Consider the following 27,011-nt stretch of genomic DNA (forward strand, 5'->3'; position numbering starts at 1 on the left):
AGCAAAGCAGCCCCAGAAGATCTGGGGGAAAGGTTGACTTGGTTGACTTGGTTCAGTTGCCAGGTTGTAAGTCACCATACACTTTGCTGGAGAATGTAGATCTTGATTTACTGCAGCAAGCAAACAAATTACAGTAGCTTACATAAACTCAGGATATCTCTCACTGAAGTTTAACATTACCAGATACAGTTATGCCAATCTATCTGACAGAAAATACACAGAAAATGTATCCAACAATCATAATCAATTAATTGTTTAAGTTTCATTTTTCTAACAAAAATGTGACATTCATTGGTTTCAGCTTCTCATTTGTGAGAGTTTGTTGATTTTCTTTGTCCCATGAGTTAATAAATTAAAAATCTTTGGGTTTTAGACAAAACAAATAATTCATGTCCCCTTAAGCTCGAGGAAATTAATTTCTTACATTTTATAAATCAATTGATCCAATTGATCAATTGATTTTTTATTAGATGCAAAGTCAGTTTCAAAAATCAAAAGACTACTTTAATTGTGAGTAGAATTTTTCATCACAGTGGCGGAAATGGGTTTCCATGTGTTAAAAGAGGAAGGGGGCGCGCTGAGACTGCAGTAGTGTAGTGCGGGGTCCAGATTTTGGTGCAACACCAATGGGTACGAGTCTTAGGCAAGGTAAGGAATTGTCTCCCTTTTAACCACACGGAGAATGTAAAGCTTTTGTGTACTGCGATATTTGAGCCGATTATGCATACTGTATGCCAACACTATAAACATTTCAATGTGGCTCTTGAACGCGACATGCAGGGTCCCTCCTCCTGTGATTGGTCAGTTCAGGGCAGCTGTCTGTGACGTTGCAGGCAGCAGCAGGTGTGGACGGACACACTAGTTTTTTTCACTTTATTTTGGTCTGTCTGTCGAGCCTGCAGTCTCATGCCACGGCGTTTGGTGAAAGTGAAGCGGGTGCTCGTCCTGGTCTGGGTGTAACTCCCTCTTTGTGTGTGTGAGTGCTCTCCTGTTAAGATGTCGTCGGCCCAACATGACGGGACATTCAGTCAGCTCAATAAGTTTGAGAAACTGTCGTGGAGGCCCTTCATCCGAGACTCAGGTTTGTAAACAGCACCGACCACCCTGCTGCCTCACGCTGTCAGAAAAATCAAACAGCAAACTAAAGGAAGCTAACAGTAGCAATGGCTGATGTAGTCTTTGTTTACACCAGGATGCTAATTTGTCTGTGAGTTAGCGAGGCTAGCTGTGGTGCATCACCGCCAAAGCACACAGGCCAACGTTAGCTAAAGCTGCTACGGAAGAGAGCAAAAATTTGTGAGTGAATGAATCCCAACAGTCATCAACAGAGCTATTGTTATTGTCCCTAAAAACGGATTAACATATGAGAGACCGATAGGAAGATGGTGGGGGACGTGTATTAGCTACCAGGAGGGGCCACTGCAGACAACAGCGCACACACAACGTTAGCTTTGCTTCACTGATACAGTTCAGAAAACAGACATTACTTACATGAAATAGTGGGTTATAAAACTTAAACTCTGTATGTTTGATGTGTCAAACGACCTTCAACTCCACAAAATGTTATACACTTTTTTTGCATAATCATTAACAATATGCTAAATGAAAAGGTTGAGACTGGACATAAAAACAGACAATATTAACTCCCGACCAGTGGCAAAAGCCCTTCTTAATGTTCTGGTGATAAACATTTCAACCAAAGACTCACTCAAATGATTCAGTTTCCTTTGATGCAGAATCATAGTCAAGAGGTCAAATCTTACAGTTTTTTAGTAGAGTGTCAGTACATTAACTGTTCATATTTCAGTCTGCTTCTGTGTGACTCTTTCCCTGTTGTTGACTGACTTACAGGCTCTAAGAAGCGGGCACGGTGGCTTCAGGCTCGACGCATCTTCTCCCCTTCCTGTCCCAACCTGCGGATCCCCAACAGGTTTCTGAGAGAAGGTGCTGAAACTGCATGACCTCCCCCTCCGACCCTTTTTGCCTCACAGACGGAAACGGATGTCAATATAAACTGACTTAGTGATCCTGCTCCTGTAAAATGCATACTGTAGCTGTTGTAAAACTCACCAAGTTTTACGCTCAGTATCTGTAGGTAAAGACAATAAGCCCACATTTGAGGAGGACACGATGATAGACACTGTGTTGTCTAATATTTAGCAGCAAAGATGTAGTTTGGTAAACATTTTCATTTCCTTTTCCCTTTACACCAGTGGCTCAAAAAGTCTGTCTGTCTTTTCCTTATTCCTCCAACAGGACACTGTGTACCTCCTGCCCGGAGTGGACACCGCTGTGTTGCAGACAGCACCAACCTGTACGTGTTTGGAGGCTACAACCCAGACTTTGAGGAGGCAGGCGGGTCAGAGAATGAAGACTACCCTCTTTTCAGGGAGCTTTGGCGGTTTCATTTTGCCACAGCCACGTGGCAACAAGTCCGCACGGAGGGTTACATGCCTACAGAGCTGGCCTCTATGTCAGGTAAAACCAGCTACCGGTCTTATTTAAAGGAACCCTATGGAGCGTTTGGCCACTAGGCAAGGGCTTCGAAGCAGTGTTTTTACAAGTGGGTCAATGCTACAGGTGGCTGTAATGCACCAAGAAATGCCGCAATGTGCCACCAATAAACACAGATGTAAACGATGTAGGTTTCAAACATATAAGAAAAATTTGCTCTGTTAATGTTTTATGAGGAAGAAAATTGAATATAAACAGTTTACAAGAAAACTCCTCATGACACCTTTAAGGCCATCTGTGTAAACTTATACACTGCAAACAATCAGCGCGTTTTACATGAATTTAAGCAACCAGATTACAGTCAGCCCTCTACAGTAACCTAATTTCTTCAGTGACTCAGGGGCAAATGTAGATTTTCTCAGTTTATTCTGATGAGTGAGAAAATAGAAACACTTGCTAAACCTTTCCAGGGATAGTCTGCAAGATATTAAAACTGTAGTAGAGATTGATTGTGTTGCTTGTCTGTTGCTTTCAGCTGTTTTACATGGCAACAACCTGCTTGTGTTTGGTGGCACTGGGATTCCATTTGGTGAAAACAATGGCAATGATGTCCATGTTTGCAACGTTCAGTACAAGCGATGGAACCTGCTCAACTGCAGAGGGAAGAAGCCCAACAAGATCTATGGGCAGGTGAGAGTGTTTGTCTCTTTATAGCTGGTTGAATGTGCAGCTTAAGTCCTAAAATCTTTTTCTGTGTCATCATTTATTCACTACTTTTTGACTACTGCCTTTAGCTGTGTATTCCATACACAAACATCTATGAGTAATCTCCATTTCCCAGGCGATGGTCATCATAAATGGCTACCTCTATGTGTTTGGAGGGACAACAGGCTACCTTTACAGCACTGACCTGCACAGGCTGGACCTGACCACCAGAGAGTGGACCCACCTCAAACCCAACAACGCACCGTCAGACCTGCCTGAAGAGAGGTCAGACAACAGAAATCATTTTAACAATCACACAGTGTTTGACCTGTAGTGACTTCCCAACATGATAATTGAAATGTACTGAAAACGAATGCCTGATTTTACAGGTACAGACATGAACTAGCTCATGATGGACAGAGAATATACATTTTAGGAGGTGGGACTTCCTGGACATCATATTCCCTGGACAAGGTAGCCAGCCACATATTTTACATAAGCACAAAGTGCTACTTCTTCATTTTATCTATTTAATACTATTTGTCTTCATCAGATTCATGCATATAACTTGGAGACAAATTACTGGGAGGAAATAATCACCAAACCCCATGAAAAAATAGGTTTGTGATCCACGTTCAGATCTTTTTTTTTTTTATTTATTTTTCCTGAATGAATGATTTGAAAACAACACAATAAATTCACTTTGTTTTATTTGCCATTATCATGACAGGATATCCCGCTGCCCGCCGTTGTCACAGCTGTGTGCAGGTCAAAGATGGTAAGGAGTATTTCACACAGCAGCTTTATCTGTGTACATGTCTGAAATGTTTTTTTTTTTTTTTTAAATCATGTCTCATTCTGTTTTTATCTGCAGAGGTGTTTATATGTGGGGGTTATAATGGAGAGCTAATCCTGTCGGACCTGTGGAAGATCAACCTGCAGACTTTTCAGTGGACCAGGCTGCCTGCCATCATGCCAGAACCAGCCTACTTTCACTGTGCTGCAGTCACTCCGGTCAGTAAAATTTCTTTCACACGTGTCGCATCCATACTGTCGACAGATTTCTCTTCCACACTGAGTGAGAAAAGAAATCTACACAAAGTTAGATGAGAGCTTTATTTCTTGTGGGGCTGCAACTAATGATTCAGATCATTTTCATCATTAATCTCCTGATTATTTTTTCAATTAACTGATTGTTCAGTCTATAAAATGACTCACTATTTCTCAGAGCCCAAGATGACATCTTCATGTCCTGTTTTGTCTGACCAACTTCCCAAAGATAATATATTCAACTCACAATGATTTTAAAATGGATATGAGCAGCAAATCCTCACATTGATAAAACTGAAAGCACAGGACATTTCGGGTTTTTGCTGAAATTTTACTTAAGATTATCAAAATAGTTCCTGATTAATTTTATGTCAACTGACTTAGCGAATAATGGCCTAATTGTCGTAGCTCTAATGTCCTGTACTGGTCCTCTGCTTCAGGCTGGCTGTATGTACGTCCACGGCGGCGTCGTCAACATGTCCGGGAACCGGAGGACTGGCTCTTTGTACAAAGTGTGGTTGGTGGTGCCTAGCTTGCTGGAACTGACCTGGGAAAAACTGCTGAAAACTTTCCCTCACTTAGCCCAGCTGTCCACCCTTCAGCTGCTCAGCCTGGGACTGACACACACACTAATTCAGCGGCTCAAATAGAGGGAGCGCAGAGACTGTAGGAGGCGGTATGTGATGGAGCAGCACTGGCTGTAATATTGCAGTTAACTAGGCAAAAAAGTTCCTGAAACAAATTCTGATGTCAGATGGTTATGAAAATACTTTGAATGCCTTTTAACTCCAGTCTTATGTAAATGTGTGTGGTTTTTTTTTTTTTTTAAATACGAAGTGCAATGTTTTAACTTTCTCTGTATGTGAACGTGTCAGATTGGACTTTGCACGTACCCGTCATAAGCCATGCATCAGTGTGGAAACCAGAATCACTGTATGCTGATTTCCACTTCCTTGTTGCTCAGGGGTATCTTGTGCAATACTCCGTTTTTTGTTTTATTTTTTTTGTTGTTTTTTTTTTTACCACACATCACTGTCACTCAAACTTGTGGAGCATGAGCAAGAATTGTTAAATCTTCCAAAGACCATTTCTTGAAAGGCAAAATGAATGTCGCTTCTGCTCGAGTAATTTCAGCTTCTGTTCAGAGGTACGCCTGTTTCACTGTTGAAGTGAAGACGTGTTGCTGCCAGTCAGCTGCTGCTACGCCCACTGTTACATAGGTAAGGTTTAGAAATGACTGCATTTTCAAACAGGAGAAATTTGTGACCAGTTTTCATCCTTATAGACACTTACATTTCTATTCATCTAGAAATATGTTAAATTCTCTGAAAAGTGGCTCACTGCTCATCATGCATGTTATAACTGTGATACCTCTCATCAGTCTAACTAGGTCAATTATTTAAGCCATCATGTTTTAGCCTCAAGGACTTCCTGATTGTATGCTAATATCGAGCTGTGATTACATTGGAAAAAAAGTTTCCCTCACTGGTCACATTAGGCCTTGTGATCAGATGAAAACCCAAAGGCCTCTTTAAAATCATCTGTGACATTGCATCACTGTGAATCTTGTGCCTCTTCGATTCTTCTTTTTGGAAAAATGAAGCTGAGTACTTTAGAAATGAATTTACACACCTGTAGCTCCACAGCAATTCTCAAGCCTTTTTATTTCTTCATTTGGTGCCTTCTGAATGACCAAAATATCACACACATTTAAAAAAAAAAAAAAAAAAAAAAAAATGTTTTAAAGACTTTTATCTCTTCATTACTGTCTGAATTGTGTACATCTAGGCCTTTTTTCTCCATGTGATTTAGCTGGTGCTCTCCAAGTGAGTCTTTTGTTGCTGAACTTTTTCTGCTCATGATTATTCAGGAGATACCACTGCCACTAAAGATTTTTCATCTACTTAAATCCACTGACATTTTTACCTATTTATTTTTCTCACCATGCTGCTGTTTTATTTAATTTATTTTTTTTTACACACAATTTTGAATTGTAGCAGATCATGTAGCTATATTTCCCTTTTCACCTGATTTCACTGTCCTGTCAATGTCTGTGCCTCAACTCCATTTTAACCTTTTTTTTTAAACTTTTGGTCTTATTTCTCAAGAGAACATTGTGCTGTAGTGCTGTAACAAGGTATTAGTATGTGAGGAGCATGTCAGGCGTACTCAGGATGTAAAATACTGTGATATGGCTCCGCAAACATTAACTATCGTTAAAATGTCAGCAGGCTCAGTCGTTTCTGTGAAATCAGATTTAGGTACGCCCTGCATGACTTTGATGAAAACCAAACTTTTGCTGTTACTGTGGACTGTAATTCTTGAATACTGTAGTAATACTTCCAGCTGCTTGCCTTTCTTTCATCTGTTTGGTTAATCTCTATCTTCAATTTTAATATTGAGTTGAGTATCTCGGCAGAATTTTATTTCACACATTCACTGTAACTGTGTTGGTACAATATCAAGCTAAACTCATCTGAAAGTTATTGTATCATAATTCCCTCTTTCACATTCAAAATCCCACTTCAGTCACTTTTTTCTGAGTTTGACTTGTTATGGCCTTATTTGTGTCTTATTGTGAAGCAATCGTCCGCTTCATGACATGCTCAGACCACATCGCTTAAGATTGAGATGTTTATATTTGCATCATTTTTGATGTTAATGAGAGTTGAATGATCTCTTTTGCATGTCAGTATGCTGTGCATGTCACTTTACACAAACTCCTTGGAGAAAAGGTGAATATGTCCTCAAAGACAATTACGGCTATAATGTACATCATGTTTTGTAATTCCTGTCTGTACAAACAATAAAAACACGGGCAGCCGGTTTTTCAGAATGTTGTATTGCGAGATATTATTGTTCTTGCAATGCATAGCCAGCCATGCCACTTTTTCAACCATAAAAAAACCCCAATTAACTCTAATAGACATGTACCAGTTTTACATTGGAGTTAAAGTGTACAAATGTATCACAACAGTACCTTCAACAAAATACCATTATTGCAGTGTCTTTATATCATAATATCCATTTGTATTATAAAAATACTGCTTCTCTCTCAGTCACCACAGTTTAGAGCATAAGTAGTCACGTATGTTAGCTTACCTACTGAACTGTTTTCAGTATTAGGAGTAATATGCAGTCAAAAAGTACCTACCTGAGATTAAAATGTTCAGTTTCATCAGTTGTGTAATTCAGGATACAACATACAAAACAAATAAATAAAATAAAAGTCCTACGTGATCATTCAGTCATAATCCATTCAGGATATAATATCACCAAGAGGGAGTGGTTTTGAATTTGCACGTTCAGTTTCTTCCAGGCTTAGAAATTGGAAAACCGCTGATCCACATTCAACAGCCTGCTGGAGATGGAGCGAAGAAATACAGAGCCAGCAGGATAAGGTAGACAACCACCAGAGCCGTACCTGAGAAAAAAACAAGACAAGAAATAAAAATGGATGGAAGGTATACATGCCACGCCCTATTGTTGCAAGGTGTCACTCGATAAGCATGTTTCACTTAAACATAACGTTATTATCCTAGGAATACTGAAAGAGAATGTATTTAGAGATGTTTCCTGTTTTTAATGCAGCCATTGCAGGGATTTGAAATGATCTTGGCATATGACATCAAATTTTAGTCAGTGGTAATAATTTATAATCATAATGAAATTCAGATGCACACAGGGACTGTTCGTTTGTGACAACTTCCCCTGAGGCAAGTTTGGCAGATCTACTGAGTTATCCAGATAACTTTGCTGAATAAACCTCCGAACATCCTCAGGATCAGTGACTGATATATAAAAAGAACAGTGTTCTTGACTGAATCAACTTTAGAGACAATAAATCAAACCAAATGTTTACAATTGGTTTTCAAAATGTAAAGGGGATGAAATGCAACGTTGGGATAAATCTAAAAACTTTTGGTGAATGTCATTTTATTTACATGCACATGGGAATTGTTGGTTTTCCAAAAAAATCCAAATTTCAATTTCCAAAAATGTCTAATTAAATTGTAAAAGTTTTAAAACTCACCCTGAAAATAATCAGACTTGCCGTCCATGAAGATGTAGTTGACTACAATCACACTGAAAATGCTGGCCCACAGGTGCAAGTCACTGAATAGCAGCACAAATCCCACATCCTACACAAAGCAGAGATGGTCTTTGATCACAGGAAACTATAAAACAGCAAACTATGAATAAATCAATGATGAAAATGAGAGATGGATGACTTACATAGAAAGCATTAAATAAGACCAGTATTGGAATCTGTAGCATGCAGACCTGCACAGCAATACAGCCCCCCACCTCCAAGCTGAAAAAAAAAAGAATCATTTAGATGCAGATATCACTTTTTAACCCGTCCTGGTACTTTCTTTAATAAGACGTGATTAACCTGAGACTGATGTTGTTTTGGAGTGCAAACTGGATCCCATTAACAATCTCTGGGATCTCAGGAACCATAGCAAGAACTGTCACCCCAATGAAATACTGGAGAAACAAAGAGAAATATTAGCACCAACAGAGGAAAACGACCAAATAAAAAGTGCCTGAGCAGCTCAGACGCATGTCTCTCCCTGACCTGAGAGATGCTGGGTTGGTTTAGTATGGGCTGGATGTGCTCGGTGACAAGATCAGCACAGGCGGACGTGAGCACAGTGGCCATGATGAGGATGACCAGAGACCTCCACCGTGACCAGTGGACCACTGCACCATGGTGGCCAGTCACTGTGTGAACATACACAAAGAGATAATGGTGTGGTAAGTTATCATTCGATGGATGAACCCTCACTGTTCACTGTATTGTAGAGTAATTATGCAAGGTGCAATTTTGTGTTAGCTCTTAACTGTGACCACCAGAATGATTCATACCCTGTCCTTCTTCAACATGGATGTTGTAAATGTGGGAGTGTGTCTTCAGTGTGAATATCAGACCAATGATGTAGGCAACTGGCAGGAGGGTGGACACTGTGTACACCAACGGCCTGACGACCAGAACACACACAGTAAATGTGAAGGACGAAATATATGGAAGGTATTACAGCTGACTGAATTCATTAGAAACTCAAAGGACCATATGATGATTTAACATGTTTTAGCCTGTTTATTTTACATATATTTATACCTTAATTTTGAAACTTCCTTGAGGAAAGTCTTCCTTCACAAGTTGCCTTTCTTGCACATACAAAATACAGGCAGTTTTTTTTTGTTTCCATCAATAGATTGCATTATCTCAAGCATGTTTCAAGGTTCTGCAAGTGATTTTCATACTGTACTGACTGAAACAGCTCGCTGGAAGGGCTGCATCAATATACAAGCGTCTGGTATGCAAAGTTAAATAGCAGTGATGGTGATAGTCGTAGTAATTTGCAATTTGTAGTCAAAGGGCAAAAACATGCAAGACCAATGGTCCATTAATTCCTCTTCATGACAATCGGTATATAAATAAAAAATATATATGATTTCTTACTCGACATGGCTGTGGAAGAGTGTGCCATTGTTCTGTTGAATAAAAATAATAAAAAATACATTATACATAGCACAGTGCCTTTAAGTCAGTGCATGTTAGGATGCGTTTCCTGGCTACTGATGCTGACCAGATCGTAGTGGCAGTTGTGGCAGACAAACGGTCCGCTGCTGTTGCTCGTGCTGTTTCCTCCAGTGGAGTTGGTGCAGGCCTCACACACTAGGTTCCCATAGGCCTTGGAGAACAACGTTGGGGCAAATACACCTGCCATTGACAGTTAGGAGGAGGTTTCAATTGAAGACATTTTGGTAATGCTTTAATATGGCAGTTGATTTCACCCTTGGCAGACAGAAATAGACCTGTACAGCTGGTTCTGTCACTGCCATCATCGCCTGAGCAACCATCGAGAAATTTCATGTCAGATTTGATCTATGCATTAAAAAAATGCATTAAATTAATTTACAAATTCAGTGATGTTTTAAAGCCACTAATTATTTTTTATTTGATTATTTAATATCCACTAGAGAGCAGTGTGGCTCAATTGTGTAAATCTTTTAGAACATATGTTTGCTAAAATGTGGTGCAGCTACTTGTATGGAGGTCTAAACTGCTGACCCTGCTAGTTTCCTTTCCTGATGTGATACAAGCAGGCAGTATGGAGCATGTCTGAGAATGACCGCACAGCTTCTCCTGATGGAAAAACTGCAGCAAACTAAAAGTGAGTAAGTGAGTTTGCTAGTGAGTTAGGAGCCAGTTTCATGAGGTGGTTGGCATCAAAAAGTACAGCTAAAAAGGAGAAAATTGTTTACTACTGCCCCCTGTGAAAAGTTCTGTGCTGTAGCTTTTGTTATTATCACCACCTGTGCCTGACACTTCCAAAGAATGTGCAACTAGGTGATAGGATATTGTTTTTTGGAGACTTACCTCCTACAGAGATGAAAAGCAAAGCAGAGCTCACTCCTGTAGAGCGACTGTTGAATCTTTGCTCACTGTGTCTCAGCCCGCCGATTATCATGCAGATGCCCTGAGAGAGGGACAAAGCAAAGAGCCTCATTCATACATGTCGGATTGGTGTTGTGTTTGAGCATTTTTAATTTTTTTTAATTTTTAATTTTTTATAAACATTATTGTGGCATTAACACTGATTCAGTGAGCAGCTCATCGAGGCTGCATGTTGAAGGGACGCCTTTAAGGACGTGGACTGACATGCAAATTCACTTCAAGTTTCAGTCATATGGTTGAGGCAAGGAAAATGTACTGAGAAACGAGGTTTTTTTATTTTAAGTTAAGGACTTTAAAAATGTAAAATGTGAGTTAAATGCAGGTTGGCTCACAGGAATGAAGAGGATGCATCCGAGCAGCGTGCCAGTCAGCGCTGCTTTAACAATCTCCTGCAGACAAGGGTTGGCTGCGTGGTGACCTCTGATCAAGGCTGTGATGTAGAAGGTCAATTCTGTGATGGAGCCGAAGGTAGCGTTCACCACTGCCCCCACAGCAAAGTTACTCTGGGCTGAGATACTGCAAATGCAAAAATCAACAATTAACATCAGAAGCACTTGCTACAAAATTATGTTAAAACTCTGTTAAACATGTTTGTTACACGAGATGCATAGTGTCATTTCACAGGTGTGTTTCAAGGTAATGAAAACAGCTTACCTGGCAATGCCCATACCAATGTAATAAGACAGAGGTATGATGGAGCCTGTTGCTATGGCGAACTTGACATCAGAGCTGGCATAGTGATTTTCTCTATCAATATATCCAATTACTATGGCAACTATTACTAGAGGGAGGAGGTCTGAGATGGGGGTCAAAGATGATAACAGGTCTTCATGCGCACACACACACACACACACACACACACACACACACACACACACACACACACACACACACACACACACACACACACACACACACACACACACACACACACACAATGGTAAAGGATACTAACAGCGAACACATTGATCCCATCAACGGTGTACTTGTAGTAGTACCAGTTTACAGCATGGTAGCAGCACAGCAGCGCTCTGGTCTCATAGCCTTGATGCTACAGATCAAGTAAAAAATAAAGAAACCAGTGCATGAGCATAAAACCAACGCTGATTAATCTCTCCATGTTTATGTGCTGTGACCGATAAATATTAATTCCCTCCCTTGCCTTCCTCTGTGAGCAGGAGGAAACAGAAACATCCTCAGGAGGCAAGAGAAGAATGACGGCCATGGTCCGTGCGTTCATCTTGGAAACAGGGATGGTGAAGACCAGGATCCAGGAGAAGAAGCAGGCCAGGGAATGAATGACCACCAGAGGAGGGTATCCCAGTAGCAGCCACATGTAGGTGGATAAACGATGCTACACAACAGAAGGACACACGGGGTAATGATATCCTACACTTTATTTCCATGTCAGCTTATCATGTGCAGAATGGTGCTCATTTATGTTGTATATGTATACTTTATATTTCTTTAAGTGTGGAAGGTTACCCAGAAGGGAGTGTGCGCAGGTCGTCTTGGCAACTCTTCAATTGGCACCTCTGTGGGTGAAGGCAGCAGAACTGGTGAGTTATCGTCCACCCCATCTATGTTGCACTCACAGTCTGGTGCTTGCTCACAACATCTCCTCAATGTGTTTCCGATCTGAAGAAACACAACCAGAGGAATGTGTGATTTTCACTGCACGAACCTTTACATTTGATGACTTTGGGATTGATCTGAATGATTTGCGAAAGAACGAAAGAAAACAACTGGCTGATACCACACATGTAACAAATAATACCAGCAGGTTAGAATGTGAGCAATATGAGGACATCAGGGTAATTTGGTTCCACAGGATGACATAATTGTGCGTATCAATGTAGAATGATATATCAATTTATGTTGGGGAGTGAGAGCATACTCAGACTAAAGAGAATCTAAAATTGAACCTTCAGTAACATTTGCAGATAAGGAAATGACACTACTAATGTATCTATGACACCTGCTAATTTTTATAAGAAATCAATAAACTGTGACAGTATAACAGGATTGCTGGCACAGCTTATAGCTGCAAAAATTAGTCAATGAAACAATAAGTCTATCAATACAATATCAATTAGCAATTATTTGGATAGTTGATGAATCTATGTATTGTGTTGCAGAGACATCTACTGAAATTGGCATTCTGCCCAGCTAGATGTCTTGTAATACCACTTTGTACCTCAAGAGTCACTAGCGAGTCACTGTAGCATCCAGTCAGTTCAGTTACAACCCCTTCTTGTAACTGCGAGTACGCCACAACCTGCGTTGCAGCCTTCCTCTCTGCAGCATCTCTCCACTCTTTCCTAAAGCTCAGCTGATGATGCTGCTCTAGCTGCACTACCTCTCCTTCGTCTCTTGTCATCACTACCCTCTTCTGTCACTATTATCTTCTCTGTCTCTCTGACTGAGCAAACTGGGTGAAAGGTCGTCATTGTCACTCTAATGATAACCAAAAAAAACAATCTACCAGTTAGATAATCAGATTGCAAGGTGAAACTGTGTGGAAAATATTATTCCCCAATCCATGCAGGTTTGGCAACATGTCAACAACTATTCTACATTCTTTATTGGCTTAAAGGAGAAATGTTTCCCAACACCAAACACCTACTCACAGCTGAAATGTGTGTAGGTTACTGTTACTGAAAATGTAAGTAGGTGTGTTTGTGTTTCTGTAAGGTTTCTTTCTGCAGCTTGTGTTGTATTATTATCAAACCAACACAGCTGTACATGTAAACTTTAAATAAATTGTAAGTACCCTCTCATTGCAAATCTTCCTCTTCTTTTATCCCTAACTTAATAAATTCACTGAGCAGAGGAATTTTGATGGATATCTGTTCAAAGAGTCAGCCGCATCTAAATGTTTTGCAATAACAAGTTGCTGCAAATGGCGGGTAGTGTTGCAGACTTGTGGTGTTATTCAGAAAAATAAGACTTCTGCTTTCACGACCACAGGTTGGGTTGGTGAGGAAATGACAGGTTTTTACTGTGCATCTACCTAATTTCAGTTTGTCAAAAAAGGAAAAGAATCAACAGGAGCAACATCCCAAGCGTTTACTAAACCCAGATCCAAACAGTACCTCGTGGATTGACTTGCCGAATGGCCACAGGAAGTAGCAAGACAACTTCCAGCAAAGCTTGCCTGAAGACAGAGACGAAGACAAGAATAAGTGGAAAGGCTGATGATCAGTAATGAGCACAATCATTATTCTTTGTTGATTAGCTCACCTACCGTACGGTACACCAGTGATAGTGATGAGCATAAGTATGCTGACCAGGAAATACACCAGGGACACCCACCAGCCAAAGAGAAACACATATGCTACATTTCCACATGTGATGAGATGACCTGACATCAGGAAAACAAACAGACAAAAACCATTAGTTGTACGTTGACAAGTTCTCCAGCAGCCACATTAAAGAGTTTTTCTCCATGTGAATTATTTACAGTATACTTTATGGTTTTTTACTCATTATTTTTTGCAGTTTTTACCATTTTTTTCTCTCAGTAATATTACAATTGTACTTATCAAGTTAATTGCTGAGATCTGGGAAAACAGTGACAGCTCTAAAAACAAGTTAAATGGGGAGATCAGACAGATTTTATGCAAATAGCCAAACTTATCAGTCATAACACTCTCCTGGAGAATGACTTCAGGGGCATGGGCCCTCCACTACAGCACAGACCAGAGACTGGCCCAGAACTGGACAGACTGTGCTTGCCTCAATGCTCCACAGGGGCACAAGGGGATGAGTAAGTGATTTAGAAACTTATTTGGAATGTACACAGTAAAATGATTTGGCAAACTAGCCGATGTGATCAGTTTTTCTGATTAACGAGACATTATTTGTTACATTTCTGAACCCCTTGCTTTGTTGTTTTACCACCAAATAAAGCATTGAGTAATGTGGCTGATCTCTTTGTTTAAAGCCTGTATGATCGTCTCGCCACTCATTTCCTGCCACATCAGATGTTGTTGTTGTAGTGTTCTCAGATCTCAGTGATTACTTTGGTGAGCCTAATGTTACCATAATAAATTCAAACAATGAACATGAAAAATAAGGTCTAAGTTGTACTGAATCAGAATTATCTGTCAACATAAAGCTTACACACCACACAAGGACAATAACCTGTACCTGGACCTGAATGTGGCTTAATGACATTCAGTTCAGAGTAGAGCTCTTTCACAACCTCTGACCTGTCTTCAAACGGACGCTCTGTCACATGGCTCTTCCATTTTCTGAAACCAAACTGACACACACAGACACACACGCACATCAAGTATTGAGTTTACCGGCTCTGCTAAACTCCAATCATTTTTATTTGTGGCAGAAAACCTTCGGGCTTCTCACCCTGTAGTTGTTGACCACTTTGTTGGCTTCCACTTCGTTCTCTGCTCTGATGGTTCTCTTGCTTTGAATCTCCTCCCAGCTGTCATCACAAGCATTATGGCTCGAACCTAAAATGACAAGCAACCAGATGACAAATAAACGTCTGGAAACTACCAGCATTGCTGTTGAAAAAAACAAAATAAGTAGGTACCCAGTACTCACACGTGTGTGTAGGTATGCACTTTGTTGTGCAAAGTGTGGGACATATGGATTGATGTGTTGGCGGACTGCATGTGTCTGCTGAATTAAGTCGTTCACCTCGGTCAAGGATCGGTTCATGATTGTAATCTGCCTGAGGATCATGCTCCCATGAAGGATCTGCAGCGCCAAACAAGAAACAAATTACTGTAAAGAGAACTAAAAGATGTTTCAGATACTCACAAAGTAAGTAGTCGAAATATTGGTCAACATGATGATAGAATTAACAATAATACATACAGCTACTGTGTACCATTTGTCCATGATCCAGTCACATTTCATTATTTGTAGTAAATTAAGTGGCATAGCATGATATTATGTTTACTCATCAGGTCATAATTTAGATTAATTTATTGTTTTGGCATAGCACTGACTGCATTATAACTTTTAGGTGTTTATTAACTTATTAATTCGGTGCCGAAACCTGTGATTTGCTTTAGACTGTTACTCAGTCATGCAGTCAACAGTTTTTTCTACATGATAGTTGTATTTGCAGAAATTAAGCAGTTTTCATTTAAACATTGCTGCTTTTCTGCTATCAAACAAGTCTTTGTCTTGGGCACAAAGTCCTCGTGCTCTGACTTATTGCTGCTCTGTGTCAGTTACACACTGTATCTGCACTGCAGTGCATTCCTTACAGTGCAGAGTCAGAGGGGATGAGTCAAATTACTGGCTCTCTCAACATTCACTGTACAGCCCAGAATCCCTCCTCTGCCAATAGTGGCACAGCTGGTAGTTCAGATGTCTTGGAATCACATTGGAAAAAAAACCCATCTCACACACACACACACACACACACACACACACACACACACACACACACACACACACACACACACACACACACACACACACACACTGGATTCAAAAATCATTACCCACCCCAACCCCCAACCTCTAAGACTTCAGCAAACAGAGACATCACACGCATCACACTCACAAAAGCACATGACACTGGGCATCCTCTCAATCAATTCTTCACATTACTTTAAGTGGAAAAATGCATGTTTTTGTCCAGCCTTAAATGCATTACCCCTCTGACTGAACAGCCTTTATGTCCACATGTATGTCAAGAATCAATGCATTTGGATTGTGAGTCTTTCTCTAGATGTATATATGTGTCAATGTCTTGAAGCCTGTACAGTATGCTGAAAAAACAAACTTCCTCCTCTATCTGTGAACTGAGTACCACCTCTGACAGCCTGACCACAGCTGCATTTGTTCTGCAGGGAAATCGGAGGCGTAATTAAGAGTAAAAATCGTATCAGATCGTTCATTCTTCTTTTCATTTCTAGGGTTTGTCTCTTCCAAGATACGGCCTTGATTAATGAACAAATTTTTTACAAATCACTGGCATCATGAGGCAAGCAAGCACAATAATCATCACTTCCCCCTTTTATATCAGTTCAGAGTAGTCAACATACTTTTAGGTAGAAGTAGTCTTGCTTTGTTTCCTCTTTCTGTTTCTGTACTTGCTTACTGAAATGTACACAAATAGAAAACATGCCACTAAGTGATAGTGATTGTGTGTTGACAGAGGGGGTTTGGCAGCATTGTCTTGATTCACGACTCATAGCTTTGTTCTTCGATGTGGAGCAGGAAGACTTTAAGGCTAATAATGAATGTGAAATCTTACGACAGGAAAGAAAAGTCAAGTTTCTGACAGTTAATAACTTCCTCTCAGTGTAACCACTAGATAACTGGTTTCATCAGTAGCATCTGAAGACATGAAAGATAGCCCTTTTGTTCCTTTGTTTATCATTACTTAAAAATGCATACATACATAAATATGCATGAATAATTAAGTCAATACCTCAATTCATTTAGACTCTTCCAGGTTTAGCAGTTTGAAACTTTAGATATGTTGACACAAAGTGAAGAAGAAAGTCTGGAGGACTAAAACAATTGTTATCTTAATCAATTAGTTAATCAACAAACTATTCTGATAATCAATTATGCTATCCTTTATGCTACTTATCAAGAAAGAATGTCAAACATTCCCTGGTTCCAGCTTCTCGAAATATAATTTGCTGTTGTCTCTGTTATACTACTGTAAATCCAATATATTTGGGGTTTTGGGACTGTTGTTTAGAAAAAAAACAAGCAATTTCAAGCCATCACCTTTGACTCTGGGAAGCTGGGATGGTCTATACACTATTTTCTGGTTTGTTACTTTTATAACCTTGACATTTCGGCACAGACTGAGGCAGAATTGGCATATGCACATGCACACACTGTGAGAACCACCTCGTTAATCAATACGACGTGACTGTGCGATATGCAACAGCTCTGTCAATACTGAGCCGACCCTTTTAATTCGCGTAATAACATCACGGCAAATAACGCCTATGTAAACAACATGCTAACACTTGAAATGGAGAATGCGTTTACTGTGCTGTTAAAGACACAGTCGGCTTTATTACAAAAAAAGTTTTTTCATCAAACACGAGCTTCTGCCGCTCACCTTGCGTATGCTCAGGCGGCCTCCTCCTCCGGCTGCTCGTGCTGGAGCTCTGTGTGGATGATAGAGACATGTCCGCCCGTTGCCTCGCCGTTAAGACTTATAACAGTTTAGCCCAATGACTGTCTGACCCGCTCCTCTCGTCAGCGAACGGACGCGGCGGACGCACTGATTCACGGAGGATTCGGCGGCTTGGGATTGTGGGAAATGTAGGCCGTCATGGTTGAGCTGCTGAAAGGGAAAACCGAATGTAAACCATGTAAAACTACTCTAATGTGTAACAAAAGCCTGCATTGGTGGAAGTGGTAGGCCTATTCAGTTCCTTTACTGCAGTAAAAGTACTAAAACTAATATGGAAAAATACTCAGTTCTAAGTAACGTCCTGCATTTAAAATGTTCTTAAATAGCAACAAAATATAGTATCAAAAGTAAAAGAAATCGTTATTGTTATATTGTCTGACCATTACAAGATATCCTTTTATTTGAAATTAATTTTATCTCATTCAGAGACCTGAATGTACACAAAATACAAAAATACAGACTATATAAAATAATACTGTATATAATTGTACATAACCTATGTAAAATCCAAATAATCTATGCAGCTCCTCTCAAATATATGTAGAGTAAAAACTACATATCTCTCTGAAATGTAATAGTAAGGGGCATAACATGGAAATAATCCTTTCACCCATATAGGCTATTGTCAGTGTCAAACTAACACAACTGTCAGGTGTCACCCTTGATCAGGGTATCAAGACTTGAAATGAAGGTGACAATTTCTGCAGCTGGTCTGCTGTTAATAAATTAAAAATCTAGCCCTTATTTAGCAGGTGTCAATAGCAGTCCATCTGTAATGCATCCATGGCGCTTGTAGCAGAGAGAAAGGAAATAGCTCCACGACATGGTCACACACAAGTATTGCATGGAATTTTTTTTTTTTTTTAAATCTCTAGCTTTACAGTTAAACTTACCTGACAATTGTTGGCAGTTTGTTTTGTGAGCAAAAGGAGTTATTGTACAGTTACGTGTACACTCAGGAGCTTTGCTGCATGGTCATACCAGATCATGTACAGCCTTACATGGTCTGATATGACCAGCTGCTTATGCTGGATAATGTTAGCATACTTCAATTAGATATTTATGTGTAACAGACATTAGTTTTCTGACTTTGAGTTTTCAGTGCTTGGCTACTGTTATGCTACATGTCATAGACAGTTACTTCACTGGTCTCATCACAAAATTAAAATGAGAATTAAATGAACCGTTCCGCAACAGGTGTCACATTTTTGTTTCCTCCTTGTAGTCATGTTCCACATGCCCTCAGTCAGTTTGTTTCATGATGATGTCTTTAAAGCAACCGAAACCAGGGAGTCTTTCAAATTCAAGGGAAATTCCATATAATTCTGTAATTTCTACTTGGAGCCTAAAAGGTACCTGTTTAGAAAGGTTATATACTCTTTAAGTAGGGTTGTAGAGATTTAATTTATTGTTCTTTACAAGGGTTAGAGTTACGCCCAGTAATCTCCCCTTTTACAGTGCAAATCTATCTGCTACTGCAACCACCAGTCTATTTCGGTAGGTAAAATGAAGTTACAATTTGGCATAGTATGTCAAAACTATTATGTCAAAACAGATTCTGAGGATATAGATGTCCCAAGTGTTCTGTCTTGTCCTCCGTCTCAGTGTCATCTAAACCTTTGACTGTTAAGTTATAGCTGTAAGACAAATTGCTACCTAAACCAAATCAAGTAATTGTGCATTTGCAAAAAAAAAAAAAAAAAAAAAAAAAAAAAAAAAAAAAAACACAAAATAGCAAAATAAACATTTGGTGACAAATACAGCTTCAGGCTGCAAAGACCTTTGAAAAGGTTTTTGTGACCCAAATGTTGGACTTGCAAATATATATTTTAATGTCAAACTGTCATCCACGCCAGTGACCTGATCTGATAGGAAAAACACGTGTTTCAGCCCCATGTTGCACCCATACAACTGATCTTGTGAAGCAGCCAAAGGCTTATCAAACATTACATAATGCCCTGATTGGTGTTTATTTGGTCTTGGAGGTGGGGTTTTTTAAACATCAAGTCTGGTCACATATAAATGTGGCAGCACACATAAGAGGTACACTTGGGGACTGCCAAGGTTAGACGGCTGTGAAACCATGGAAAAGTGTTTGAGTGCCACCTCTTTGGTGGCACTTGCACTGCTTGGCAGCTTTGTTGGGACAATTGTAGAGGCTCAGGGCTCAGTGTTGCAGAAAGCTGCAGCACCAATGTCTAAGGGTGCTCCACCTCCTCAGGCACCACAGACCCATCAGCCTGCTCCACCACCGAAGACTCCTCAATACCAACAAATTCCACAGTTCCAACCTTCTCCACCGCTGAGGGCTCCTCAGTACAATCAAATGGCACAGGCACAACCTCCTCCACCGCAAAGGTCTCCTCAGCATGGTCAGTTACCACCGATTGTTCCATATCGTGATCAACAATATGTTCCTCCACCTCCTTCACCACCAAAGGCTGTTCCACGTCCTCAAGTACCACAGGTTTCACCTCCTTTACCACCAAAGGCTGTTCCACGTCCTCAAGTACCACAGGTTTCACCTCCTTCACCACCAAAGGCTGTTCCACGACCTCAAGTACCCCAGGTTTCACCTCCTTCACCACAATTTCCTCATTATCCAAAAATTCAACCTCCTCCACCTCCAAAGGTTCCACAATATTCTGACGTGCCACAGATCCAACCTCCTCCGCCTCAAAAGGTTCCCCAATATTCTCACGTGCCAAAGGTCCAACCTCCTCCGCCTCAAAAGGTTCCACAATATTCTCACCCGCCACAGATCCAACCTCCTCCGCCTCAAAGGGTTCCACAATATTCTCACGCGCCACAGATCCAACCTCCTCCGCCTCAAAAGGTTCCACAATATTCTCACACGCCACAGATCCAACCTCCTCCGCCTCAAGAGGTTCCCCAATATTCTCACGCGCCACAGATCCAACCTCCTCCGCCTCAAAGGGTTCCACAATATTCTCACGCGCCACAGATCCAACCTCCTCCGCCTCAAAGGGTTCCACAATATTCTCACGCGCCACAGATCCAACCTCCTCCGCCTCAAAGGGTTCCACAATATTCTCACGCGCCACAGATCCAACCTCCTCCGCCTCAAAGGGTTCCACAATATTCTCACGCGCCACAGATCCAACCTCCTCCGCCTCAAAAGGTTCCCCAATATTCTCACGCGCCACAGATCCAACCTCCTCCGCCTCAAAAGATTCCACAATATTCTCACACGCCACAGATCCAACCTCCTCCGCCGCCAAAGGTTCCTCTTTATCCTAATATACCCCAGACCCGACCTGCTCAACCACAGGTTCTTCCACCTCCTCTTCCACCAAGGCGTGCTCAATCTCCTCAAGCACCAAAGTTTCATCCTCGAGGATTCTCCAATTATAAGTCGGAGCCAGAGGTCCTTCTACCACAGCAACCATATGATCCGCAGCAACCGAAACCACCAACATCTCCACAGGAACCTTCCATTTACCAGCCCGTTGGTCCAAAGCAGCCTTCTTTTCAGAGTTGTGAGGTGGCACCAAATGTGAGAGTCCCCTGTGGAAGTGCTGATATATCTGCTGCTGGATGTGAAGCCATTAGCTGTTGCTTTGATGGGCGACAGTGCTACTTCGGAAAAGCAGGTGGGTTTTTGGCTGTTATTACTCTCTGATTATATTCAGTAAATACTGTATCATTTGTATCAGCAATGGATGACATAAATCTTATTGTACATTCAACTTTATGTATTTGCCATTATTTGTTTTCAAAAATATGATGCAGTACTTTGGTTAAGCTTTTAGAACCTTTTCCTCAGTTACCTTGTATCATACTCATAATATTACACTTACCTTACTAATGAGGCCAAGATATCACCTGATTTGGCATCCTTCAGCACAATACAAGAAATTATTAAAATTATTCTTTGATGTGTTTAACTTTGATAAACGTTTGCTGTATAAAATTCTGCTCTGACCATCAGGTGAAAATTTCATTTTGTCCAATACCTGTAAAACTGTCATTCCCATCAGATTTAGCTGTACTTTAGTTGGTGCTAATTACCAAATGTTTGCATTCTGCCATGCTAAACTAAGCTGTTGAGTATGGTGAACATCAACATATTTAAATTGTCATTATGAGCGTCTTAGCATGATAATATTAACAGAGCTATACCACATATAACCCTCAAATAGTCACTTACATGGCTGTAGTCTTGTTACTTATTTTCTTTGATTAATAATATCTAACCACTCAACTTATCAATGCCTGTATTTGTGCCACTAGTGACCGTCCAGTGCACCAAGGATGCCCAGTTTATTGTGGTAGTGGCCAGAGATGCCACTCTGCCCAACATTGACCTTGAGTCAGTCGCTCTGCTGGGGGGAGGTCAGGGCTGCACACACGTTGACTCTAATTCAGACTTTGCCATCTACCAGTTTCCTGTTACCGCCTGTGGCTCTGTTATTATGGTAAGACCTTGATTTTCTAACATCTATTCTGTATTTATTTTCAACAAATGAAAACAGCTATAAATTAGGCTTGTGCATGGTTTCACCCTAAAATGCCATTTTGTCTTGTCTTTTGTAGGAGGAGCCTGGTGTAATAATCTATGAGAACAGGATGTCCTCCTCATATGAAGTAGGAGTTGGCGACCGTGGAGCCGTTACCAGGGACAGCTACTATGAGTAGGTGATCATTTTTTAGAGCATTACAGTGTTAAAATTAAGAACAAACAAAAACACAACATAAAAGTTAAGACAACATGGGGCGTCGTGTGGCGTAGTGATCTAAGCAGGCGCCCCATGTGTAGAGGCTACAGTCCTCGCTGCAGTTGGCCCCGGGTGAGTCCCGCATCGGACGGCCTTTGCTTCATGTCATTCCCCCTCTCTCTGCCTCCCCATTTCCTGTCTCTCTACTGTACTATTGAATAAAGGCATAAAAAAGCCCAAAAAATATACTTAAAAAAAAAAAAAAAGTTAAAACAACATAATGCCAATTTTCTCTTGGCAGATTGCTCTTCCAGTGTAGGTACATCGGCACTTCTGTTGAAACTGTGGTTACAGAGGTATTACCGTTGCAAGATCCTCCTCTACCAGCTGCTGCTTGGGGACCCATCCGAGTACACCTGATGTTGGCTAATGGGCAATGCCACACAAAGGGTTGTAATGAATGTAAGTGTGTGTCAGCCTGGCAGTGTTGCTGCATTTATAAATCATTTCATAATGTTGGTCGTCATATTAACTAGTAACTCTGCTCTTACAGTGGATGTGGCCTACAGCTCTTTCTACACGGAGGCAGACTACCCTGTGACCAAAGTACTGAGGGACCCTGTGTACGTGGAGGTTCAACTCCTTGAAAAGACAGATCCAAACCTTGTCCTGACTCTTGGTCGCTGTTGGACAACCACAAGCTCCAACCCTCATAGTCTGCCCCAGTGGGACATTCTGATCGATGGGTAACTAAAACACCAATTTACACATGTAATTTACACACAACATGTTTAAGTTTAGTTTAAACTTTGGTCAGGTCTGCTCACAAGGAACAGTGAATAGGGAAATGAATACCAAACACTGACTTCTTCAGTCAGTTGAATTTCACTGCTGTTGCCTTGATTTAATTTGCTCTCCATACAGGTGTCCATACAGGGATGATCGCTACTTGTCCTCACTGGTTCCAGTCAGTCACTCTGGTCTGGCCTTCCCAAGTCACTACAGGCGTTTCCTTTTCAAAATGTTTACCTTCGTGGACCCCAGCTCATTAGTGCCCCTGAAGGAGCAGGTAATGAATATATCAAGTGATGAGAAACTGCTGCAATGAAATATGTCCATATTGCCCTGTCAACACTGTTGTTCTTGTTCAGGTGTACATTCACTGTAGTGCAGCTGTGTGCACTGCTGCTCTGGGCCGCTCCTGTGAACCATCATGCTTCAGAAAAAGTAAGAAATGAATTTATAATCTGCAGAATTCAGGAGGAATATGCTCTTAAATCTAACCATCTTTGTTTATCTGTGTGTAGGGAGAGATGTCCAGGCTGTGGACCAGAGGACGGCTGAGCCAAAGGTTGTGGCTTCTGTTGGGCCTGTGAACATTGTGCAGCAACCAGCACAGAGCGCCTAGCTTAAGAATTTGGCTGAGAACATTTAGTAAACCAGTAGTAGTAGACCATTTATTAACATCTGTAGCATTAACATGGCTCAGTTATTTGTGGTATGAAATGAAAATGACAATGTATCGTACATATTTGTGTTTGTATTTGCAAAATGACTAGTAACGAGCCAAAAGTGTTCTGCAGGAGGATCCTCAAATTACTGCCATCAAGTGGTTATTCAAGAAAGTTGGCTATGATGTGCTCTGAAAGATCATTTTACAAAACACAATGGCTTACCAGATTATTTCAAACACCTTAACAGTCTAATGCAATACAATACAATTACCCTTAATAAATCATTTTTGCATATTTTTTAGTGCTTGTTGACACTTTGTATGTATGTATATTAATTAAAGTGTTTCTTTTGTTTTACCAGCCTTCATTTACATAAGGGAGGCAAACAGAAAATTAGAAACATCTCTCAATATATTACAATCTAGCACAATACCACAACTAATTACAGCATTGAAAATAATAATATTGTTAAATCAACTCCTGTCTGTCACAGTTTTAACAAAAAATGTCAATTAAAAGGTATTTTAAGCTCCACAAAGAATGTATGGTATTGATTTAGATTACATTATATTGAAAAAGAGTACCTAAATAAATGCAGGTCATTCCAAGATGCACAGGAGATATAACAGATGGACTGAAACTATAGCACATGACTTTTTGATTAATTGTTTGGAATCAGTGAAGTAATAAATGTTCAATGTTGGTATTAATACTGAACTTTGTTTATAATGTCTGATAGATATAAAAGATACAAATGAAACAATTTATCATTCATTTCTTTTTTGCCGAAATGTTCACCATAAACGAGCTGTTGGTTTTCTATCGGCCCTAACCGTCCTGACATGGCCTTAGTCTTTGAAACTGACTATTTTCACTCAAGATTCATGTCATCTCACCAATGTGTATTTACAGTAGCCTATTTGCCAGCAAACACACCAAGTGTATACCAGTAAACCAAAGTATGATATTGGCAAAATCAATCAATAAAGATTTATTTTGTACAGTGGTGGAAGACCCTCTATATGCAGTAAGTTAAAAAAAAATACAGTTGTGCTGCAATATGAAAACACAAATAAAAGTCCTGCATTGGACATTTTACTTTTGCTAGTAAAAATGCAGCATATTAGTGGCAAAACGCTGTTATAATTGTCCAAAGTAAAAGTAATTATTGTAACAAAACACGTCAAAACATAGTGTATGGCTGAACCGCGTTAGACAATTTGCATTCTGCCTAATGTCAGCTAGTTTCAGCCCTTTATGTGTTTGCTTCTCTCCTACTCTCTGTGCTCATATATACAGTATTTTAACACAACTGAATTCCAAATAAAGCCATTCTCATTAAATGTTTTGCTATTTCTTTTGTCAGACAACAGAACGAGTGAAACAGTGACTCTAACACGGCCCATTAAGACTGCATGTGAACCAACAGTCACTTTCAAATCATTTCCAAGCTGCTGCTAAGATCCTGATTTTATAACGTTGTTGACAAAATCACCAAACACACCCTAAGTTAAACACAAAGACTGTGCTGTGATATTGGCTATATTTAATTGTGAAATGATGACTCAGAGAGACAGTCAGAAGCAATAGAATTTTAGGGTGTTTCCAGATAAAGTCCTTTTTAAACAAACCAAACTCATCCCTCTTGAAGTGGACCAACAGAAAAGATACTGAGTTGTTTTTGCATTGTGAGTTAATTTGAAAGAGGACTCAGTTCTCTTCACCTCTGATGGAGCCTCAGTCCTCTTTCTTGATATATACAAAAAAGTATAAGTATAGTACTTGAGCAAATTTTCTTACTTTCCACCTCTGATCCTATGTAGGTATGTGCTAAACAGGTTCATTTTCCTGAAAAATGTATGAGACCTGTTTCCATAATACTCCCAGAAAAAAGAATCAATACTGTAAGACTTTGATTTCATTCACTAAATGTTATCACACTTATTGTTTTAATCAGAAGTTTAAAATCTCTGCATACAAGGTCATATTTTTCTCAATATGTGTGATTAATTACATTTTAAAAACATTGTGCTTTATTCAGATTATTGTAGTATTACCAAAAGGACCTATGTCTGATGTGTCATTTGTGAGTTTGGACTTAAACAGGCAAAAAGCCTATTTGTTATTAGCTAAATAACTTTGGCCAGATGTGCACTGATGTTAGTTTTTAAGACTTAGGATAATTTGTTGGCTCAATGACTTCCAGCTATGTAGTCATAAACTGAATCATGTCTGAAACCTTGGTAAAATCAAACGTATTATTTTGTATGACAAAGTCGGCTAGATATAATTTCAAAAGCATTCATTATGTTTGACTATTAGCAATAGCTGGGACGAGGTGTTTAATTAGTAGTCAGCTACTATTAGCTAACTATCTTATCACTCAAATCAGCCTACATAATAAATGTTGAAGCTGGAGCCCATTGCAGGCAACTTGTTAACCAGGCTTTTCTGTTAGGGCCGCAGCACTTTGAAACAACCTGCCTGAGGAGATTAGACAAGCGAGATCCTTATCCTCATTTAAATCCCTATTTAAGACACATTTTTATAGGTGTGCTTTCTCAGGGCTTGGGGTTTGAATTTACTTTAAGCTTTTAAAAACCAATTATTGTACAAAGTCATCCTCCTGATTTTTATTTTATTGATTATTTTAATCAATTTAGAATGTTCTATTTTATTTTATTCTACCTCATTTGTAGCACTGTGCTTCTTATAACCCGCCCCCCTGTAATAATTATGCAATACTGTATAGAGGCATATTTAGAAAGGTCTTCGTGACTAGAGATTGAGGAACCATTGCAGCATGTTTGTCTTACAGCTGATTTAAAACTCTTGGTTTAAAACTCACTAAACTGCAACATGGTTGTAAAAAGCATGAGTGAATATGTTCCTAACAGAATACACAGTAGCCAAGTAAAAATACAGCCTGACCTGATTTGGGCTCAAGTGATTTTTATGGCAAACTTTATCACAAAATCAATTCTGTATGTTCGCCATTTTACACTAGCAAAATAAACATTTGGTGACAAATACAGCTTCAGGCCGCAAAGACC

General features: G+C 40.0%; 3 protein-coding genes across 4 annotated transcripts; 2 read left to right on the plus strand and 1 right to left on the minus strand.

Moving 5' to 3' along the window:
- The first annotated feature begins 897 nt into the window (after positions 1 to 897).
- LOC111228489 (kelch domain-containing protein 10-like) lies at positions 898 to 5,924 on the plus strand. The gene is made up of 10 exons (XM_022754390.1): positions 898 to 1,081; positions 1,852 to 1,944; positions 2,257 to 2,478; positions 2,990 to 3,144; positions 3,296 to 3,444; positions 3,549 to 3,633; positions 3,713 to 3,779; positions 3,890 to 3,937; positions 4,034 to 4,173; positions 4,650 to 5,924. Exons 1-10 carry the CDS (start codon positions 997 to 999, stop codon positions 4,857 to 4,859), a joined length of 1,254 nt encoding a protein of 417 aa, XP_022610111.1. The 5' UTR covers positions 898 to 996; the 3' UTR covers positions 4,860 to 5,924.
- Positions 5,925 to 7,032: 1,108 nt separating this feature from the next.
- Positions 7,033 to 17,831, minus strand: LOC111228484 (putative cation exchanger C521.04c). Of its 2 annotated transcripts, none has more exons than XM_022754381.1 (20): positions 17,748 to 17,831; positions 15,248 to 15,403; positions 15,047 to 15,153; positions 14,831 to 14,945; positions 13,926 to 14,042; positions 13,774 to 13,835; positions 12,164 to 12,316; positions 11,841 to 12,032; positions 11,630 to 11,729; positions 11,333 to 11,474; positions 11,011 to 11,194; positions 10,601 to 10,700; positions 9,807 to 9,940; positions 9,680 to 9,711; positions 9,082 to 9,194; positions 8,792 to 8,937; positions 8,606 to 8,700; positions 8,446 to 8,524; positions 8,243 to 8,351; positions 7,033 to 7,633 (listed from the first exon to the last, which is right to left on the minus strand). In XM_022754381.1, exons 1-20 carry the CDS (start codon positions 17,815 to 17,817, stop codon positions 7,560 to 7,562), a joined length of 2,280 nt encoding a protein of 759 aa, XP_022610102.1. In that variant the 5' UTR covers positions 17,818 to 17,831; the 3' UTR covers positions 7,033 to 7,559. The 2 variants fall into 2 exon arrangements, with proteins under 2 accessions (XP_022610102.1, XP_022610100.1); XM_022754379.1 differs by having other exon boundaries at positions 9,058 to 9,194.
- A 2,077-nt stretch (positions 17,832 to 19,908) lies between these two features.
- LOC111228644 (zona pellucida sperm-binding protein 4-like) lies at positions 19,909 to 23,912 on the plus strand. The gene is made up of 10 exons (XM_022754639.1): positions 19,909 to 20,047; positions 20,360 to 20,763; positions 21,202 to 21,439; positions 22,080 to 22,264; positions 22,383 to 22,480; positions 22,806 to 22,966; positions 23,058 to 23,250; positions 23,429 to 23,573; positions 23,656 to 23,731; positions 23,812 to 23,912. The coding sequence occupies exons 1-10, from the start codon at positions 19,909 to 19,911 to the stop codon at positions 23,910 to 23,912; spliced, it is 1,740 nt and encodes a 579-aa protein (XP_022610360.1).
- Positions 23,913 to 27,011: the final 3,099 nt, after the last annotated feature.

Source organism: Seriola dumerili, unplaced genomic scaffold, assembly GCF_002260705.1.
Source record: "Seriola dumerili isolate Sdu_G_001 unplaced genomic scaffold, Sdu_1.0 BDQW01000219.1, whole genome shotgun sequence".
Classification (NCBI taxonomy): Eukaryota; Metazoa; Chordata; class Actinopteri; order Carangiformes; family Carangidae; genus Seriola; species Seriola dumerili.